Raw genomic sequence first — 21,677 nt, forward strand, 5'->3', positions numbered from 1 at the left:
ATACCATTCAGCCACTTTTATTCTCATTTATTCTCTCTGCCTTTACAGCTCCATGGTAGAGAAGTCAGGAAGCCTTCACCGGCACTACCAAAACCTGACAAAGCTAAATGAGGAGACACGGTGTAACCCCAGGATACGTTTGAGCCATCGCTCAGTTCCTATGGAGATACATCCAGGGTGGCTCGGGACAAACCAGATAAAGCTGAGACGCTCGTCTCTTGTGACTCGGAGTATCTGCTCTAGTCTCGAGCCCAGATTTCACTGTTCATTTTATCGTTCATCTGATATGTGCGGAGCGACACCTACGAACCAGAAACCGTGACGAGCCTCTCAGTACTAAGGTTAACTGAAAGGGGAAAGCAAAATCACGTCCTTCAGTGCTGTTTTAAGCTACAAGCTTTAGAACCAGGGCCTATTAAGCTATTCTGAGTTAGAGAAGGCTCCCATGGAAGGGGCCGCAGTCTGTCTTGAAATACAACCAGAAGCTTACCCAGTGGAATACCAGAAAAGGAAGATGGCATTGAGCAAGCTTTGGGAAGTGTGCACAAAGACATGAAAATGTAAATCAGCAAAGATCTAATCCCACACAATGTGAGCATAGCTGGGTGATTTCAAAATAAGAGCAATAGAATAATGATCATCTACCTTACATGTCTGGGCAAACGACTGCAAGCTGGTGAGTGAGGAAGCTGCCCTTCAGACCAAGAATTCTGCCCCGCTTTCTGTCTTGAAAGCTTTAGATGTCTTACAGGGCTCAACATCCACCTCTTCCAGAAAAAAAAATTGCTAATATTTCTAGAGTCCAAAATCAATCCTTGGAAGGAATGATGCCTAAGGAAGAACACCGTAGAGGGAAAATGACCCGTTCCTGGGATTGCTGTAAGATCAGGTGTTCTTTCCGCGGGGTTTAGAATCACAGACCCTATAGCAGAGGTTTTCCATTAGTAAGAGACAGGTGGATGACAGACAGGAGTCAAAAAGTACTCCTCCATCCACAAGTTGGGTTACCATAGAAACTGTATACCTTGTTGGGTATTACGTTCCTGCTACAAGTGCCCTAAGAGTCTGGTGTAACAGACATGATGTGCGGCAAGGCATCCATCACAGTCTTAAAGCACAGTGCACACCCGTTGAGGCCATTTTACCCACTCACATAGCAAGCCTTTGTTAACTAAAAAAAGAATACAAAGTGAGTCCAAACTGAATTTTGCCCTCAAGGGCTTCACAGTGCAGTGGGGATATATAGGACAGACCCAAATAGCTATGCTGAGGAGAACAGTTACAACCAAGAGAAGCAGAGAGATCAGTGAGGAAGCAGAGAATGGAGAGATTACTTGTCAAGTATGGAGGAGCAGAGCCTAGAGCTAAGATACAGCAGGCCTGGCACTTTGGCTCTTCTGATGTGGATACAGACAGAGACATCTCATAGAACCAAGACAAGTTTCATGGGGACCATGGCAGAGCAGAGTTCAAAGCCTCACTCTAAGCGCTTACCACACTATATTCTAACCTTCAGTTCATTTGCAAGCTTAGAGCAGAGGGCAAGTCTTAGGGAAACAGTAATGGGGTGGCTGGCCACAATCCCAGGTCAAGGAGAACAGGGACAGCCGGTGAGAGGGGAGGGCTGGAGCGGGCGGGGGCCGGCGGGTGGGAAGGCAGGCCGAGGGGCGGGCAGAGGGTACGGGCGGCCCCCCGGCGGTCCAGCATACTGGCCCAGCCACCAGAGCTCACACTCAGGCTGGCGGGCCATGGGGCGGCGGGTCCCGGCTCTAAGACAGCTGCTGGTGCTGGCAATGCTGGTGCTGAAGCAGTCACAGCTGCAGTCTCCAGAGTTGTCAGGGTCGCGCTGCCCTGAGCCCTGCGAATGCGCCCCGGATGGTGCTCTGCGCTGCCCTGGCCCTCGAGCTGGCCTCGCCCGACTGTGAGTACAGGGCGCCCCAGGTCCCTGCCTTTTGTTACTCGATGTTGGGCCCCATTGCTGAGAAGCAGGACGTAAGGCTGGACCCTGGTCAACTTCTCACTCCTTCCCAGTGATGAGGACCCAGATCTTCAGGCTGTCTTTGTTATTCCAGTACAGCCCAGACCTGCACTTCCCCCATAGGGGAGACTGAGGCAGGTGACTTTAAACTGCCCCCAAACCTGAGGAAGCTTCTTCTCTCTGCACCTTTGGTGAATTGGGTACCCCTCCTTCACTGAGTGATTCTGCGCTTTGGCCAGCCAGGTCTCTGAAGACTGCTGTGGGTTGTGCTGTGATGTCTAAGGGCAAAGTACTCAGGGCCTAATTTGTCAGCAGGAATAACCTGCAGCCACCGGATGAGCGATGTATTTGCCTCAGCCTGGCTAGCTAAGTAGTGGAAGAAATGCCTGTTATCTGGCTTCTGGTTACACTCACAGACGCGGTAAAGTCACTGCAAGCGTCTGCAAGCAGGGAAGGGCCACTGCTTCCTGAAGCCGTGGGATAAAGGCAGGAGAAAGCCTGTGCTAAGATACCAACTGCCCTTCCATGTTGAAAAGGGTTCCTCGGGTTGAGTGATCCTGATTTATGGAAATTGCCAGACGGCCAGAAGGATGAATGGCCGGTAGGTTAGTAGCTCCCTGGGCATGGGGATGGGTAGGCAGCAGTGGGTGTCTGCTAATAGTGGTAAGGTTAAGGGTGATGGGTTCTTCTAAAATTGGATTGAAGTAATGGTTTCACACAAGGAAACTAAAACCATGGCATTGTGTGTTTGAAACAATGACTTGCAAGTTACATGACTGAAATCTCAATAAAAACCAAAGGAAGTAGAAGGTACCACAAATGTCCCAGGCTGGTGGAGATCTGCCCTGTGTTTTATCTGATCTGGTAATATTTCCCCTTGGGAGGCCAGCAGCCTATCTGTGACAGCTTCTTGGAGGAATTTACCTTCCCTGAGTACTTGGTCTGTTCCCTATGGGCAAGTTAATGGCCTTCTAGGAATAGCTGTGGGTGAGAGAAACAGTTAAGGGTTGAGGGGTTTCTATTAATTAGCTTCCATTAATTATCTTGTCAGTTCTATTCCCTAAAGGCAATGACCATGCCAATAGAGTTTGTTTCAATCAATCAGCAAATCCGTGGAACCCGCCTCCCAAGTTCTGGCCTTGCCCTTGTGGGACAAAACCTTCTGCATTGCTCTTGTGTGTGATTGTGTTGCTAGCAGTCCTCCTTGCATGCCGGGAGCTTTAGTGGGACTCTGAGATCTAAGATCTAGTAGACTAAATGGAATCGCTTGCTCCAGGTCCCTCGCCTATTATGTTGCCAAGGGAGATGTTATTCACTACCTTGCTGCAGTTGCTTGTCTTTCTAAGAAAAATTACTTTTCCTTTAATTAAAATAACTGCTTCCAACATCTTCAACTTTGGTACTGGCTGGAAAGTGCCTATAGCCGAGGAAGAAGAGTTGGATGAGCTAAGTTCTAGCCCCTTGGATACCGAGCTGTCCACGTGTTGCCTCAGGAGGAGACCCCTGATAGGCCCCTTTCCTGAAGAAAGCTGAAGTGAAACTACAAGACTTCATTGCCCTAAGGCATGGTATAAACAAGGCTTCAAAATGGTTGTAGTGATCACTATGGCTAGGTGGGAAAAGGGAACAATAAAATTACAGCTAGCTATTCTGGTTCTTAGGAGTTGGTTCTGAAGGCTTGGGAGTCCTTCACTATCCACAAGAATCCCCAGCATCCTCTCCAGGGAGTTCCTTAGCATCCATCACCGAGTTCAACCTCTCCTAGACATTCAGAAAGTCCCACATCAAGCACAGCACTTCTTACAAGATCATGCTTCCTAATATCAGATGTCTGAAGTGTTGTGGTCTTGTCCTTCAGATCAGAGCTAGGTGATGGTAGAGCCATTGTAGGAACAACACTGAGAACTCAACATCCATGTAAAAACAGAGTTGCACATGAAAATATAGAAAGCTTGTCATATAGAAACAATGTTTCTCCAAGTAGGAATTTCTGCCAGCAACAGAAGCATCCAGGCTAGACTTGGAGCTCAGGCTCTGACCATCACACTGAATCAGAAATGCTGAGAAACCCTGGGGAACACTGAGGATGGGATCCACTGCATTGCTCTTTGTGGTGGCAAAAACTTCCTCCAGCTACATGTGCCCTTCTCCACCACCCTTTCGCACCTATGCCTACTTATTAGAAGAAGAAAGTATAAAATTTAAAAGCCCAAACGCAGAGACAGATGGGAACCAATCAGGATAATGGATGGTTTTGGTTTGTTGTTTTGTTTTTCTAAGAAAAGAAAAGAAAAGAAAAGAAAAGGAAAGAAAAGAAAAGAAAAGAAAAGAAAAGAAAAGAAAAGAAAAGAAAAGAAAAGAAAAGAATAGAGGAAGGAACTCATGGAGAATGACAGGCAGAGGACACCAGGGATGAGGGAGACATGATTGTTAGAGTGAGCTCTCAGCTGAGCAGAAGGCAAGCACTAGTCTAAGAACTCACAGGAAGAGTTAGTCTGAGGATCAGGGTGGTCTGTGTGTTGAAAACAGAGATGAGTAGGTCAGAGTGTAAGTCAATGTTGAAGCCAAGGACGGTCAAGTGGAAGGCCACAGACTGACATCCCTATCATAAACTTATCATCTGTGATGAGAAATGAATGAATGAATAAAGCAATGGAAAAAACTATCGCCAGGCAGCAAAATGGATAATGAATTATCAGAAGTCAATAAACAAAAGGGAGCTGTGGTCTAGCATGAATGTGTATGGCAGGGTTAGGCTTGGCAGAGGGAGGGGCAGAGCACCCCGGCTGTGGAGGTTAGAGGGAGGGAATACCTCTGAGCGCCTGAGAATTCGTCATCATCCCTCAGTAGATACAACCGAGCTTCAAACCTGTCAGATGCTGAAAACTGTGCCTTCTGAGACCTTTGTCTGATGTTCACTGTTTGGTTTACAAAGAACAAGAAGTGCATGAGTGATAATTGCTTATCACTGACAATGCGATGCTGGCAATTTTTCAAAGCGGAGTTGTTCAAATTGTTCGTATTTCTCCTCCCCTTCCATTTCTCATTAAAGATATAAGTGTTTAAAACCTAAACTGTGACACAAGGAACAGCCTCCCACACTTTCATTGGTTTTGGTGGGAGGGGGGAGGAAATAGAAAAGGGGATTTAAATTTCTCTTCTCCTTTCTTCTTATTAGCTCTAGGCAACTGGTAAGGGGTGAGGAGAGAAATCTCACCTTGCATGTAGTTATATTAAGATCTTTGTCTCTATGACAACAGAAAGGTTGATTTGCTTGATATGGAAACAGCTTCTGAAAACCTGCAAGTAAGAAAATGCTAATAATAATTGTAGCAATTTATTTTTTGCATGTTGTGCCTACTTAACAGAGATTAAGCTTCTAGATGTTCACTTATGGCACAATCTAGAGGCTCTGTAAGGAGAAAGCATGAGAACCCAGCAGTGCAGTATTCCCGAAACTGAGCCTTTGACACTGCTGAGAGCTTGTCACTGGTCTAGCACAGCATCAGTGCAGAGACCCCAGATACACCTGGTCTGGTCTGGTTGGTCTGAGGAACTCATCCCAGGAGACTCACCCAGTGTAAGAGGTGAGAGAGAGCAGAGGGCTCTAAGGAATTTAGAGATCCAGTGAATCACAGAGGCTGAGTTCTCCAGAGGAAAACTTTGTGGGCTAAGGGGGAGGAGGCTGAACCTTGAAAGAAGGAGCAAACCATGCGGGAAGTGCAGGTTCCACCAGAGGAGCCAGGCTGAGTGCAAAGAACAAAACCGAATGAGTTCTTCCCTCACTCAGACCCTGTGGAGAAAAAGAAAACTTAAGGGAAGATGGAAAGTCATTGGAAATCTTTGATTAATTACCCAGATAACAGTACAAAACGTTGAACGGTTGACTAATTCAAGTCGTTGTTTGGTACGTGCATGCAAAGAGATAAGTACAGACCGTGATTAGGAATCCCCTCTCCTTGAAGCACTTACCATGCTTCACACACACACACACACCACACACACACACACACACACACACACACACACACACACACATCCTGTCCCGGCCTCTCCTCATACTTGACTTGATAGCCTGTAACCACATCTTTCTTCCATAGTTTACCATTTGTTTAAGTGTGTCTTCTCTAGTACAGCAGATGTTTGAACCCCAATACCTTGACATCAGGGGAAAGCAGTCATTTGTTGTGGACTGTTGACCAGTATTCCTGACCACTGTGCTCTAGACTCCAGGAATACTGCTTTCCCAAAGTACGACAAGCCGAAGTAAAAATGCCTTCTGAGGCCAAATCTTCCATCTGCTTTTGATTCCCAATCAATGTGCTGAACTGAGAACCATTTGAGGAAGTCTGATTGAACTTAGGGTTCCCAGCATTTCATAGGCATTATGATAATCAATAACGAGCTAGAGATGATTGAATTGAGTAGACGGGCTGGGTGTGGCAGTGCATGTCTCTAATCCCAGAACTCAGAAAGCCTAAGGCAGGAGAATTGACCTATGTGCAGGAATTCAAAGTCTGCCTTGTTTACATAGTGAGTGCAAAACCAGCCTGAGAGCTGACTAGAACAGCAAACCAACACGAGAAGGGAGCACGTGTGGTAACTCGTTCCGCTGCTAGACATCGCTTTCTAAATCCCCATCGACTCAAGAACAGGGGCTGTAACGGTTCTGTGGGTAGTCAAGGGAGTTCTTTGTATCTTTGTGTTGTGTTAGCATCCAGATCCTGCCATCTGCTGGTCCTCAGTTTGTCCTTTGAATGGTAAATCACAGCTGTATCTCCAGAGAAGCAAGGCCAGGCTGGGAACTTAAGTCAGTGACAGCACTTGCCTGGCAGGAAGTGTGAGAACCTGAGAACCAGGGGCACACTCTGTCAATCAACAAGTCAATCAAACAAGGGGTGAGAGGGCTACAACTTATTTGTCTAACTATACCCATCTACATTGTTCTAGTCATTTATCCTTATCCCAGGAGCCTCTAAAAACAAAATTAGTAAAATCAGGCAAGTGAGTTGGGACATATAGATTCACAAATCAGGAAACACCAGCTACCACGTCACATGAAAGTGTTCACAGAACAGAAGAGAAAGCCTTCCAAGCTCTGGTAATAACGTGGGCTTCCTGCAGCAGTCTTCTTCTCTTCTGACAGCCTGTCGAGCCAGGCTTTGAAGGCAACTCTTACAATTGATTAGCTGAGAAATAGTGTCCCAGTCCCAAGCTATGTGAACATCATGCTTTGTTTTTTAAATTACCCCCAGCAGGACACTAGAATGCAAAAGGCTCCTAAAATCTCAATGAATACATGGAATCCAATGGGGATCTCTTCGGCTTTGGGAGTAGAGCCTCAGTAGAAAACAACAATTCCTTGGGCTGCCTGGGGTTTTCATCCTTTAACCCCCAAATCTGTGAGTTCAAGGCTCCTTTCTGCTCTGATCGTTCGCCTGCCCATCTCTGCTTCTCAAGCCCATTAGTCAGCTTTCACTTAGTTTTTATTTTTTTACATTATTCATTTTGGGGCTGAAGAGATGACCCACAGCTTACAGCACACACTGCTCTTGCAGACACTAAGTTTGCTTCCATAACAGGGAGCTTACAACTGTCTATAATTCCAGTTCCAGGAGTTCTGATACCTCTGGCCTCTGTGAGCACTTGCATGCACATAGTGCGTGCGCATAAACTCATACATGCATGTGTGCATGTGTGCACACACACACACACACAGAGGGGGGGATTAAGTAAATTTTTTTTTTAAAAAATAATTTTTGTTTTGTGTATATGAGTGTTTGTCTGCAGGTATGTATGTATGTCACAAGGGTGTCTGGAGCCCAATAAAGCCAGAAGAAAGTATCAGATTACTGGATTTGGGATTACAGATGGTTGTTTCGAGGATGCTGGGAATCACACCCAGGTCCTCTGCAAGAGCAGCACTTGGTCTTAAGTACCGATTCATCTCTCCAGCCCCAGCCTCTATTTCTTAAAGTAAGGTAACCAAACCCCTCTTTCCAAAATGCCATCTCCCAGAGTGGCAGCCAAGATGCCTTGACCGTGTGTAACTCTGGTTGTCCATGAGGTTTGACAGTTGAGTCAGGACCATGGAGAGAATCCTTGTTCACTTCAGACTAAAGGGTGATGGCTCCTTAGAACGAATGTTCTCTGTGCCAGTACTTTCTCTTGGTTGGAGAAAAATGCAGATTTTAATGAAGATTAGCAAATTTCCTCCCAAAATTTTTTTTTAGAAGAAAACTAAAGGAATACCATTCACTAAGCTCTGCTTCCACACTATTGGGAGATAAGACTCCTCCCAGGCAGCAAACTGCTCACTGCTGCTCTACATGGCCCTGAACCACAGCCATTTAATAACAACCTAGGCCAAATTCAAAAAGTCCAGTTCAGAAACAAAACAACTCGCACAAGGATGGCCTTACCCTTTGCTGCTGTTACAGCAGCCCTTGACTCTGATGTCTTGAGTTTATGCCTGGGTCCCCAGCTTCTCATGACTCTCAGCAGTGCATCTTTGTACTCTGGGACAGGGATGCTATGGTGTGATACAACAGAATCTGCCATAGCTCCTCTATGGTCTGAATCGATCAAGATGATAGTCCTGGGCAGTGTAAATTCTAAAAGAGGCCTCTTTCATTTTCACTGTGGTTTGGCCTAACAATAAAACCATGTGCCTTGTATGAAGGGAATGTGATGGTTCCTGCCTCTGTGTGGGGCTCTGGGCAAAAGGGGCTATCAAGGCAGCAGAGCCAAGAGGGCTGGAAAGTTAAGATTTCACATTATGACAAAATATTACCCTAACAAGCTGACTGTGTAGGAAGACTGAACAACCCACACCCCAGATACAAAGCTGCACAGCAAAGGTCTATCATCTAATGGCCACAGCTGCTGGAACAGCTGTGTGCTTAGGAGGCGTTCATGAAGGAAAATGAGCTACTGCTTCCACTCAACCTGGGAGATGAATGAGTGAAAACCTCAACAAACAGAGCTCAGCTGGGCAGTGGTGGCACACACCTTTAATCCCAGTACTTGGGAGGCAGAGGCAAGCAGATTTCTGAATTCAAGGCCAGCTTGGTCTACAGAGTAAGTTCCAGGACAACCAGGGCTACACAGGGAAACCCAATCTCAAACAAACAAACAACAATGACAAAGCTCATTATTGTCTGGAATCTAATATTCAAACAACCCAGCCTGAGCTGCCTCTGAAAGATTCCTCCCCAAGACTAAGCTGACTTCAAACTCGGCTGCCTCATAGGATAGCCAGGCCCCTTTGAGTACTTTTCTTTCCTCATTTCCCATCCCAAGGTTTTAGCTAGCCCCAGAAAACATTCAGGTCAAATGTGCTGACCACCCAGGATCTGTACAGGGAACTGTAGGAGCCACAGACCCGCATGCCCTGTCCTGCAGGAACCCTCAGTCTTCCAGTCAGGTGAGAAAAAGGGCCAGTGCTCAGATGACTAAAGGAAATGCAGGTGGTCACAAGCCACATGAAGATCATAAACATGGTGGAGTTCAGAAATAGGAACCATCTTTCTTAGCCAAAGAGACAAAGAAGCTTTGGCAAACAGCTAGTTTGCCCAGTTGAGTTTCATTACTTCAGGCACTTCATTTCCAGCCTCAGATTAATTAACAGTGTTCGGTATACCAGCTGCAGCCAGTATGTACATGTTCAGTTCCAAAGAAAATGAGGGGGAAAGATGTTTTGAAGTGTTAGGACCAAGAAGCTTGTAATAAATGATGGGGCCTCCTGAAGCATATCTACAGGGTCGCTGCCCTAACAACATAATATTCTCTACCTCTGAGAGATATTTTTTGGGAAACCATTACAGATGCCACAGACATTCCCTGGGGAGAATTCAACATGTTGTTTCATTTGCCAGAATTATTTTTGTCATGTTATGTTATTGCTGGAAGAATTCTAGTTTAGAGGGCACATTGAGTTATTTTGCTGTGTGTCTTTAGAAAACTTTAAATGGATTTTGAGTGAGGGCTTAGATGTGTTTACCATTTTCCTCAAGGCTTTATATTTTTAATATAGTTGTTGCACAAATAACTTGGAAAAGCCATTATCTACAGATTCTTCTTAACATCTTCATTCACAGAATATTTCATAAACTCCTTGAAGGAACTTCTTGGGTGCTCTAGAAATGGCCCTCTTAGAGGGAAGTCACTCAAACAACATTTCCCACTGGGGAAATTCCAACTGACTGGAATTTTTTAAATCAATGAGCAAATGTAAACTCTCAAAGTGGCTCCCTAGAGTCAAAACATTTCAAAAAAAAGTTGTTCTCTGTCATCTCCCTGAAAGGGTATCAAGTGGGGCTTGTAAGAGCTGATTCTAAGAGAAAAGTACCAAGTGGGGATGCCTACTCTCCCATGCAATCATCTTTTCCCTAACCAGTAGAGAGGCTAATGAAAGAATGAGGCACATGAAGTTTACAAAACTGTATTGACCCAGGACAAATAGAAGAACTTGTCCATACTAGCCCATGCCAAGGAGTTGCCACAAGGTATGGTCCAGCTAGCTTCATTCTTTCACTGTAAGAAGCTATAAATAAAAGCACATGTGAGTTCTTGTCTTGTGCTAAGTGTTGGATTAGTATTAGATAAGATTTTTGAATATAATATTTTATTAATTATTTGAGAATTGTATATAATATATCTTGATCATATTCACCCCAACTCCTCTCATACCCACCTCCCCATACTCTTTGACAACTTCACAATCTTCTTTAAAATAGAAAATGACCTACCAAGTTAAATTTGAATTGCCCACATACTCATCCACTGAAAAGTGATAAACCCAGGAGGGACCACACCCCTAAAGAAAACTGATTCCCCCTCTTCCAGAAGCCATCAACTGGCAGTAGCACCTCAGGAGAGGGGTATAACGGCCCTCTCTCCTCCATTCTACAATGTCAACTGGCTAGACTGTATGTGTGCAGTTTTTGTGCAGACCATCACAGCTGGTATGAGTTTATGAATATAGCAACCTTGTCATGTCCAGAAGACATTGTTTCACTATGGTCCTCCCCAACCTTTGGTACTTAGAGTATTTCTGCTCCCTCTTCCGCATTGGTCCCTTAGCTTTGATGGGAGAAGGAGGTATATACAGAGGTCCCGTTTCTGTCTGAACACACTTACTCTTTGCCCTTTGGTAAGTTATGAGTTTGCATTAACTACCATCCATTAGACAAAGAAACTTTACCAATAAGATCTAAGAGCTGCACTAATCTATGGACATAGAGATAGGAGTTTGTGAGGACATTTGATACTATGTCAATTTAAGAAACTAATGGTACTACCCCCAATCATGTGTCCTCAGCCAAGCTAAGCATGCATTTCCTCCCATGAAGTGGGCCTTAAATATCAGAAAGCAGTTGGTTACCTCCTAATATTCATGCCATTATTGTGCCCATGTCATACCTTGCCACACTGGTCATTATTGTAATTCATAAATTTTACAGCTAAGGAAGAATGTTGATGACTCTCTTTTACTGCCAGCTGCCTACATAACACCTTCCAGTGCTATGAAAGCTGGCCAACAGGAAGAAAATCTACTCAATTACCACCAACTTGATTTCCCCATGTTCTACAACCAAAATATATGGTATCTTCAGCAATAGGGTCTTTTGTGGACAACAGAGCAGTGGCAATAGCCTGTATTGGTTTGGGGTCTTCATAACACCCCTGATCAACAACTTGAGGGTTATATGCCACACCTGGCATTGGATTTTTCATTTAACAAACTATAGCTTCTGGGAAAGACGTTGTATTTGTCACCGTTCCATTGCTATGAAGAGACACCATGATGAAGGCAACTCTTAGGAAAGAAAGCATTCAGTCAGGGGGTTGCTTACAGTTACAGAGGGTTAGTACATTGGGATCATTGCAGAAAGCATGGTAGCATGTAGGTAGGCACTGGAGCAAATAGCTGAAACTGTTATTGATCTTCAAATGGAGAGACAAGAAAGAGAATGGGCCATGCATGGGTTTTTGAAACCTCAAAGCTTACCCGCAGTGATGCACTTCCTCCAAAAAGGCCCACCTACTTTAACAAGACCACACCTACTAATCCTTCTAATCTTTTCAAATAATAACACTCCATGATGACTAAACCTATGGGGACCATTCTTATCCAAACCACCACCACTTACCTCCCCTGTGTAGGATCATTTGAATTAAACTGTTTTATATGAATACATACATATTTAGGAAGCTTATGAAGTAGTAGGTTTCTAGAAAGCACCTTCAAACATTCTTAATGTTGGTTATCTCTTCCCCTACCTTCTATATTGATATTTTTAAATTTTATATCAAAACTATGAATCTTACAGATGATCTGCATTCTATTGATCTGAAACGAAGCTATAATTTGAAGCTGAGTTCTTTGGTTCCAGTACACATCCCATGCACTTCACACTGCTCACAAGAGAAAGCATACATAGTTACATAGGGAAGGTACGCTCCTTCGAGTGCACAGTCTGAGAGAGACCTATAAGTAAGGGTGGAAATTAGCCAGTGATGCGGAATGTAGGTGTGGCAGGAGGTAGACACAATGTGGATGATGTCAAGGACACATGAGGAAGTTCAAGAAGCACAATTAGATCTGTCTAGGTAGACACTATCCAGAGGGAAGATGTGAACCACAGGCATAATTTAAAATTTTCTAATAGCCACATGTAAGATGTTTTCTAGGGCTGAATGAATTTTAATAAACTATTCAATTTAGTATATGTAAAACGTTATCATCACAATTAGTAAGTAATTCAAAACTTACTGAGATACTTTACAGGTTTTTTTTTCCTTCCAAGTCTTCAATGATTATTGTTTCTAAGACTTGCAAGCACATTTCCAGTCAATTGAGGACCAGCCACATGTGGGCTAGTGGATGTCCTATTGGACAGTGGTACACATCTATGTATGAAAAGAGTAGGAAGTACTGAGACATGAGTACAGTCAGTCTGAGGCATTTGTGAATAGTTAAGTTGGCCAAGGGCCACCACAGAAGACACTTGAGCACTAGAGTGGTCTAATGGGAGTTATCAGAAAGAGAAATAGACAGAGCATGAAGAAATCCAAGTGCAATGGAGAAAGAGCCTTCCAGGACACACCAACATATTCAATGTAAAGAACAACCACTCCTGGTTGATTAGAGAACAAAAAGGCTAGAAGAAGAGACTAGGCAGAGCAGAAGCCAGCAGAAACTAGGTGTTCGTTGATGGAAGGGGAGGCGGGTATGTGCTTGTAAAAGCAGTGAAATCACTTGACCCAGAACTGGACAGAGAAAGGAAGGGAGAACCCCACTCCCATGGGCTCTAAGGTTTCAAGGAAGAATAGGAATTCAGCTGCCCCTTCTGTGAGTGTACCCTCAAAAACACCAAGGGCTTCTATTCAGATGGTGAGATTTTTTTCACAAGAAAAGCAGAAGACAGTATAGTTGTAGGATTTGATTCTTGGAGAGGACTCCACTAACAACAGATGTGGTGACCAGAATTACCGTGTGCTTCGGGAAGTCACTGTGCTTTTCCAGCACGAGTCTGCCTTTGCGTAGTAAGAACTTGAGACAAATAAGCTGTAAGGAGGCTCTCACTCGTACAGCAAAGGTTTCCGGCAATCATCAGATCACTGATATAATCATGTGGCCATCATTCCCAGGGGCACTCCAAGGTTTCCTGGTGTAAAGCTTAACCAGCAGATGCTCCACTGATACCTCAAGTTGAGTTAACGTGCAAGCCTCAGCTGGCTCCAGGTAAAATCTAAAGCCTAGAGACCACAATGAAGCCACTCCCAGTGATGACGTCACCCTAATAGTGCCGTCCCTTAGGAAGGTTAAACATGTAAATCACTTAAATGGAGAAAAACTATTTCCATGTCATTCTAAATGAAAGCAAGCTTTGTTGTAATTACTGAGATGCTCTGAAAAGAGTAGGGAGGTCTGAGTCTGTTAAATGTAGAATAAAACCTTATTTAATAAACACAAGAGCATTAGTGTTCTTTGAATTTAAATACACAGCCACTTTTCAACAAGTTTATGTACAAAAAGTTTAAAAAAATAATCAAAAGCTTTGACCTCTGAGCTCTCTCTCTTTTAAAATTCAAGCTGCAGCTCTAGCCATAAGCTAATGGTCTGTAGAAAATATATGTGCGTTTATAGCTATCTTGACTGAATAATGTGGGGGGGGGGGAGCATTCTTACACAGTTAGAAGGTGGTTAATAAAATTATTTCACTCCTGCTCCACACTGGGCAGAAGGAGCAGTTAGAGCTCCCAAAAGATGACCAAAACTCTCCCCAGGTTTTGGGGACTTGAGATGAATGTGAGATTTCTCCTTGAGCCTGCCTCCCCCTCTGGCATTGCTCTGCCTAGGACTCTCAGAAGGCGGGGCTGCCTGGGGAAGCACTTGCACTCTGAGGAACCTCCAGGAGGTGAGAACCCTACAGCTATCGTTTGCTTTATGTAACCAGAACCTGTCTTTTTTAAAAAACTGTCAATTGAAGTCTATTTTTTCATTCACCTAGAGAGCTTGCTATTTAAAGGAACCATGCAGTGAATCCTTCTGTAGAACAAAGGCCTTTTGATAATTCAAATGTTCCTCGGTTGATAGGTTTTCTTAACCAAGAATTTCTAAATCTATCTCCTTCCTTAAAGGCAGGGCACTGCAGCCCTGCTGAAGCTTTCCAAACTAACCTGACTTTGAGAGCTGAGTAGCAAGCTGGTGAACTGGACACACTAGCTCCTCCCAATACTGTCTATGCTAATTAAACTCAAAACAAAACAAGAGAAGAACCTTAGCCCCATCTTTGAGGGCCCAAGAGGCATCATATTGACTAGGGAAGGCACAATACACTGCCTTGTTTTCTTCAAGGGAATTGGATTTATCTGAATGACAAGAATTATCAGTTGCCGGTAAGAAGGACACATGCTCCACTATGTTCATAGCAGCCTTATTTATAATAGCCAGAAGCTGGAAAGAACCCAGATGCCCCTCAAAAGAGGAATGGATACAAAAAATGTGGTACATTTACACAATGGAGTACTACTCAGCTATTAAAAAGAATGAATTTATGAAATTCCTAGGCAAATGGTTGGACCTGGAGGGCATCATCCTGAGTGAGGTAACACAATCACAAAAGAACTCAAATGATATGTACTCACTAATAAGTGGATATTAGCCCAGAAACTTAGTATACCTGAGATATAAGAGACAATTTGTAAAACACATGAAACTCAAGAAGAACGAAGACCAAAGTGTGGACACTTTGCCCCTTCTTAGAATTGGAAACAATCACCCATGGAAGGAGTTACAGAGACAAAGTTTGGAGCTGAGACAAAAGGATGGACCATCTAGAGACTGCCATATCCAGGGATCCATCCCATAATTAGCCTCCAAACGATGACACCATTGCATACACTAGCAAGCGTTTGCTGAAAGGACCCTGATATAGCTGTCTCTTGTGAGACTATGCCGGGGCCTAGCAAACACATAAGTGGATGCTCACAGTCAGTTATTGGATGGATCACAGGGCCCCCAATTGAGGAGCTAGAGAAAGTATCCAAGGAGCTAAAGAGATCTGCAACCCTGTAGGTGCAACAACATTATGAACTAACCAGTACCCCGGAGCTCTTGACTCCAGCTGCATATGTATCAAAAGATGGCCTAGTCGTCCATCACTAGAAAGAGAGGCCCATTGGACATGCAAACTTTATATGCCCCAGTACAGGGGAACGCCAGGGCCAAAAAATCGGAATGGATGGGTTGGGAAGTAGGGGGGAGGGTATGGGGGACTTTTGGGATAGCATTGGAAATGTAATTGAGGAAAATACGTAATAAAAAATATTTTAAAAAAAAAAGAATTATTGGTTGCTTAATTCTGCCACATGGTGCACTCAGAGCTTAGCAACTGAGGCTAGGTAAAAACAGGGTACAGTTAGTAGGCCAGGTTTTTTAAAAAGTGCATAGCATGAGCGCTCTGGGTGTAGGATGGTCCTCTAGAATGCTCACCGTAAGAAAGGGGCGGTGCCTTCCTCTACGACTCACAAGAATGAGGTAAAATCTTAGGATGAGGGTATATGTCCTGGAGCACTATTCCATGGATGTGGGAGATAAGCCCATATCTTACAGGAGACTTTTGGCAGCCTATCAGAACATTAACTGAAAGAACTAACTCCACAGCAGAATACAGTCCAATACAGGATCCCCCATCTGTGCCCAGAGGCCTACTTTAACAACCAGAACACAACAACATGAGCTACTGAGTTAATCCTCCACAGAGCTGAGAACTATCCTGGGGCAGCAGTGTTCCCTCAGGAATGGAGATCTCGTATTTGGGATAACAGGAGTAGATGGGATCTGAGATTCACAAACTGACTCTGGGATAAGGAAATTGGGCAAAACCAGCACTAAAGTGGTGTGGGAGTGGGCACTAGGTGGTAACTCTGCATCCAGAGGTGGCTGTGTCCCACTTCAAATATGCCCATGGTTTTACTGGAATCCCAGTGCTCTAGTTTCATTCTCAAAAAACAATTTGAGATGGGGAAGTTTTATTTCAGCTTACACTTTCAGGTAACAGTCCCTCACTGAAGGAAGTACAGGCAGGAACCTGGAGCAGAAACCATGAAGGCACACTTTTTGCTTCTTCCTCACTGGCTCCCTTCCCCAGTGCAGGACTCCCTTCCTAAGGGTGGTGCAGCCCACAGCAGGCTGGTCCCTCCTGCATCAATCATTTACCAAGACAGTTTCTCCCAGCCATGGCTTCATGCCCATACGATAGAGGCAGATCTTCAGCTGTGGCTCTTAGTCTCCAGCTGACTCAAGTTGACAGTAAAACTAACCAGGGCAAGTGGTCATTTATAGGATCCTTGGACTATGAATGGCTTCATTTCCAACCCTGAGGAGTTGAGACCTCTTCTTCATCTTTAGCTGTATCCCACATGTGCCTTGGGACCCACAGATTGCACTAATGAGTAGAAAAGTTCCCAAGGCTGATAAACTGAGGCAGCCCTTGTCATCGCAGGTAAGTACCTGCCATAACCTGTACAGCACAGGCAAGTGGGGTTCCATCACAATCCAGGTGTCACCTGTGCTGCCTCATTGATTCATTTCAAAAATCCAAAAGTCACAATCTATAAGACTGAGATGTGAAATCTGAGCAACAGCTCGTGGTGTCTCAGTCATTCACTCGGAGAATACTCCATGCTGCAAGGTGAACTCTCATGGGCCCAATATTCCTGTGTCATGAGCAAGAAGGTAGTTAGTATACTCTATTATGCTGAGGGTCATCATATAAGGTTCACACTTAAGATTTCTAACGACAGCCCTAAGCCCATCTTCCCAAGGATGTATCTTACCTGAAGGTCTGTAGTGGGAATTTTTAAAAAGTAATCCATGCTACACCAACAGGCCCCTGCAAACTGGTCAGCCAGGCACTGGTGAGCATGGCCAGACTGTACTCATCTAGTGACCCAGAGCTCCAAAATCTTGCCACCCAACTCGCTAAGTTCCCACTGGCAGGTCACTACCACAGCAGCCTCACTCTTCCAAATTCCCATGGCCTTTGGTGTGCACTTCTTGTAAACCCACGCTTTGCAGCCATGCTTTTCTCTCTGGAACCCAGTTGAGTAGCAGCATGAAGGAAAATACCACACAAACTGAACTCAGAATCAACAGGTAATTCAATCACTGGGTTCAACAACTAGAATCCTAATCTTGTAGCCATATTAAATATAAATAATCTGGTGGCAAATCCTGGTGGATTCGCCATTTAAACCAGGGGCCACTTACAGATACATCGTATCCTCCCACTTTCCCTGTCCAAAAACTCATCTCTCTCTTTCCTGCCTCTTCTCTTCCTTCCTCGGACCAGGAAATCCCACCTACTTGCCCAGTGATTGGTTTCTTTATTCCTTAGAAGGTTTCTTTATTCATTCATGAAGTCCTGAGTGTGTGGTTCACTCCTCATCCCAGGTAACCTCTCTTGGGGAAGCTGAATTAGAATCAATATACAAACAGCACCAGGGCTATCCACAGCAAAGGTAGGTGGGGGGGACCAGTCTCTAAGAGCAGTCTTTCATTCGAGGGTCAGGATCCTGAGGGAGACTCTCCAGCAGTAGGACAGGTCAAGGCGATGCCTCTCCAGATGTGCAGAGCTCATTTGCCCTTAGTCTCTGCTTATATACTGTCCCAGTGGGCATCATGGAGTTGTAGGGCTGTGTCTGGTTGAGTGAGTGAGTAATGCCATTGTGTTTTGATTATCAGGGGCAGCCTTGGAGTAGTGGAGATCTGATTACGCTGTTTTACATGTCTGAAACATCTGTTTTTACCATGTCCATTATATCCTGCTTCACTTCTTTATCATGGCAGCTATCTGATAGCCCCTGAAGCCATCTAGAAATGAGACCCCCATATACTGCTGGCATTCCTTGTCCCCACCCCTGAGTCCCTTTCCCCTGGGGATAGATATGTAGTTAGGGGTGTCATCCACTTGCTTTTGACAGAATAAGGGCTCTTCCTTTGCCTTCTCTGTTATGTGTGTGGCATCCATTCCTTTCAAGATGCTGCCCTTAGGAGCTGCCATCCTATCCTCATACTGGGCTCTTGTCCCATTTCTCACAGACATAAACATGTTCTATATTATCTTTACTGCACGGGTTCTTTTGGAATGAAATTATGTCTAACTTCAAAATACAAATGAATGGAAAGGAAAAGAATGGAAACAAAATTTTTCTTCTTTTACTTCTCAAGTACAAGGACTTAAGTGAGCATATGTCTTCTTTGCAATAGCACGATCATTGAGCACAGAAGTCTCCGATTTTCGTTAATTTTTAAGTCCCCTTTTATGGTTTCTTCTCTTTATTCAACACTGATAATAATACTAAGGTATGCTCGTGTGTTTTAGTTCTAAGTGTTTAGTACTTAGTGTTTATGAGAATAGGCTTATTTGGAAAATTATTCCCATTGCCAAAAATTCCTGGCACCATAGAATGGATAATTGAGGCATCCATCAAAAGGAAAGGCTTTCAAATGGGTTTTGACAAATCCCAGGCAGGTGGGAGGAATAACTCCAACAGCAGTATCCATCAGGAAGGGAGCACCAGCAAAGGCAGGACGTCCAAATACCAGTCAGGAGGGAGGAATAACTCCGACAACAGTATCCATCAGGAAAGCAGCACCCTCAAAGGAGGATCCCAAATGGGTGCTAACAAATCACAGCTGGGTAAGAAGAAGACTCCTACCCTCCTACAGCACAGGAGGTTAACTATGGTAACGATTAATGACTGCTTCAAAATAGCAAGGAGAGAGGATTTTGAATGTTTCCCAATTTCTGACGGAAAGAAATGATGCCTGCCCGAGGTGGTGGATACACCGATGACTCCATCTGCCCATTACGCATCGTATATCCGGAGGAAAAATGTCACCATGCCCCTTAAAACTATGAGTCACTATATAGGTTTTTACATTGTTGGTTACTCGTGAAAGGGTGCTTTCAGAGATGACAAACAGACACTTGAGTGCACAGAAACTGCTGTCACTTGAAGACAAATTAGAAAAGAAGACATGACATCTTGGAATGAAATATGTGGCCTGTGGCAGTGGGTAACAATTTTGAATCTGTTTTGGAGCCATGGGCCCATGTTCTCCATCCTGCTTCGTGGAGACACAACTGTGGTGAAAGCGCCAGACACCTCCTTACTTCACTTCTCTCCTTAGCCTCTGTCCCTAGGCCTCTCTCCTGACCTAGTCACATCCACAAAGGCACCTGCTACTCTCCTCTGATCCTTCTGATGCTGGGGACTCTTCATTCTCCTCTCAGCTGCTTCTCCTGCTCTATAGACTGGAAAATCAACTGGAAAATTTCATCCTGCACTGGGGACAGCCAGTGCATGATTTACAGCTCCTCTCCGTTCACTCCAACCTTTGCTCCTCAGACCTCAGCCCCACATCAATCAGGATCTCAGGCAACCTCCCTGGTCAAATCTAAACCAAACTGCTCCTGTGGGAACCAAAGCGCTCGCTCGCGCGCGGGCTCCCATTTGGAAGAGGAGGCTGTCTGCCCAGAGGCTTTGGCTGGGAGCTCCATTTGCATGAATAAACAGCTCTGAAGGATTCAGCTGAAGCTTTTACTGAAACACTCTCCAAAACATGTTCTGTGCTGCATTATCCGCAGCAATAAAGATTCTGGGATCGGAATTTGGCTGTCAGGTTTATTGATGTGGCATGGGGTACAGTAGAATACAGCTTTCTCTTTCAGAAATTTATTGGCGTGGCAGTGCAGAGAGCCATAAAACTGTGTTTTTAATCAGGAAGCCAAGCAGACATGATTCCAGGAGAAATATAGGGAGCAAACACACCACAGCAAGAAGCTTTCTCCCTCCACTGTCCCCTGTGTTTGTGAGAGCTCTGATTAAGTAACGGTGGAGAGAGGGGCTTGGTGGGCCTGTCCTGGAGAAGAGAACCAGAGAATCTTGTTTGCATTACTCCTTCTGGTCTCATGGTCTCTGAGAAACTGGTGAGTGAAAGCATTTTTCAGCACTGACATTCCTGAAATTCCTCTGCATTGTCTGCAAGAAAAGAATTGCTTTGTGAGAAGAACAGAGAAGGTAGAACATTCTTGTTTGCCAACAGAGAAGGACCTAGGATTCAAATGCCCACTTCTGTGCCATATTGCCCAGAAGAAAGGGCATTCTGGGTCAGTCAGCTTGGTTGTTGCCCAGGTCGATTTACTCCATCTCTTTGTGACCCAGTGCCTTCTTTTGCCAAAAGGAAGCACTCATTTCACTCCACTGTCCTTCTGTCATGTGGAATAAAGTCATAGGAGGCTGTATGTAACTCTCACAGCCACTTAGGAAGGCAGCAAGTCCCCTCTGTCACCTACTGACTGATGTCTGCTCTCAGAGAGAAGGTGCGCTTTCCTGGTGGCTAAGGCAATCCCCTCTATACAGACCCCATGAGCAACCAGGCTATTTCTCACATGAGTATGTTCACTGGATGTGATGGTTTGTATACACTCGGTCACAGGTGTGGCACTATTAGGAGGTGTGGCCTTGTTGGAATAGGTGTGGTACTGAGGGTGTGGGCTTTAAGACCTTTATTCAAGCTGCCTAAAAGCCGGTATTCTGCTAGTAGCTTTCAGATGAAGATGTAGAACTCTCAACTCCTCCTGAGCCATGCCTGCCTGGAGGCTGCCATGTTCACACCTTGATGATAATGGACTGAACCTCTGAACCTGTAAGCCAGTCCCAATAAAATGTCCTTACAAGTTTTCTTGGTCATGGTATCTGTTCACAGCAGTAAAGCCTAAACTAAGACACCAGAAATATCTTGATTCACTTCCTTCAAAGCCTTGGGCCCAGAAGTCTTGAGCCATTGTGAGCACTCAGCCAATGTTGAACATTTCTCCTTCCCTTGAAGAAGCACGTCCCACTTACCCTGATGCTCACACACCACTTGGCACTGGTTTTGCTATGGCTGACTGTTACTCTTTTCTCAATTCTTAAGTCCTGCACAGCTTCTGGGGCAACTGAAACAATACTTCAGTAGTAGCGACTCTGAGGGTCTGAAGGAAAAACCTCTCAAAAATACTCCCTCAAATGACATTTGATGCCCATGAATTAACCATAGGAGGAAAGTGATTAGGCTCTGAAACGGGAATCAGTGGCCTGCAGAAGTTAATGGCGGTTGAGAATGATCTTCTCTGTGACA

At 44.6% G+C, this 21,677-nt stretch overlaps 1 protein-coding gene across 3 annotated transcripts in view; it reads left to right on the forward strand.

The window, feature by feature from the left end:
• Positions 1 to 1,748: 1,748 nt before the first annotated feature.
• Lhcgr (luteinizing hormone/choriogonadotropin receptor) overlaps positions 1,749 to 21,677 on the forward strand; it is a 48,756-nt gene continuing 28,827 nt past the window's right edge. For all 3 annotated transcript variants that reach the window (XM_021149364.3, XM_029471475.2, XM_085832702.1), the window contains exon 1: positions 1,749 to 1,921. In XM_021149364.3, coding sequence (XP_021005023.1) covers positions 1,749 to 1,921 — 173 coding nt within the window. The remainder of the gene's footprint in view (positions 1,922 to 21,677) is intronic.

Source organism: Mus caroli, unplaced genomic scaffold (assembly GCF_978045245.1).
Source record: "Mus caroli unplaced genomic scaffold, Mus_caroli_1 scaffold_18, whole genome shotgun sequence".
Taxonomy (NCBI): Eukaryota; Metazoa; Chordata; class Mammalia; order Rodentia; family Muridae; genus Mus; species Mus caroli.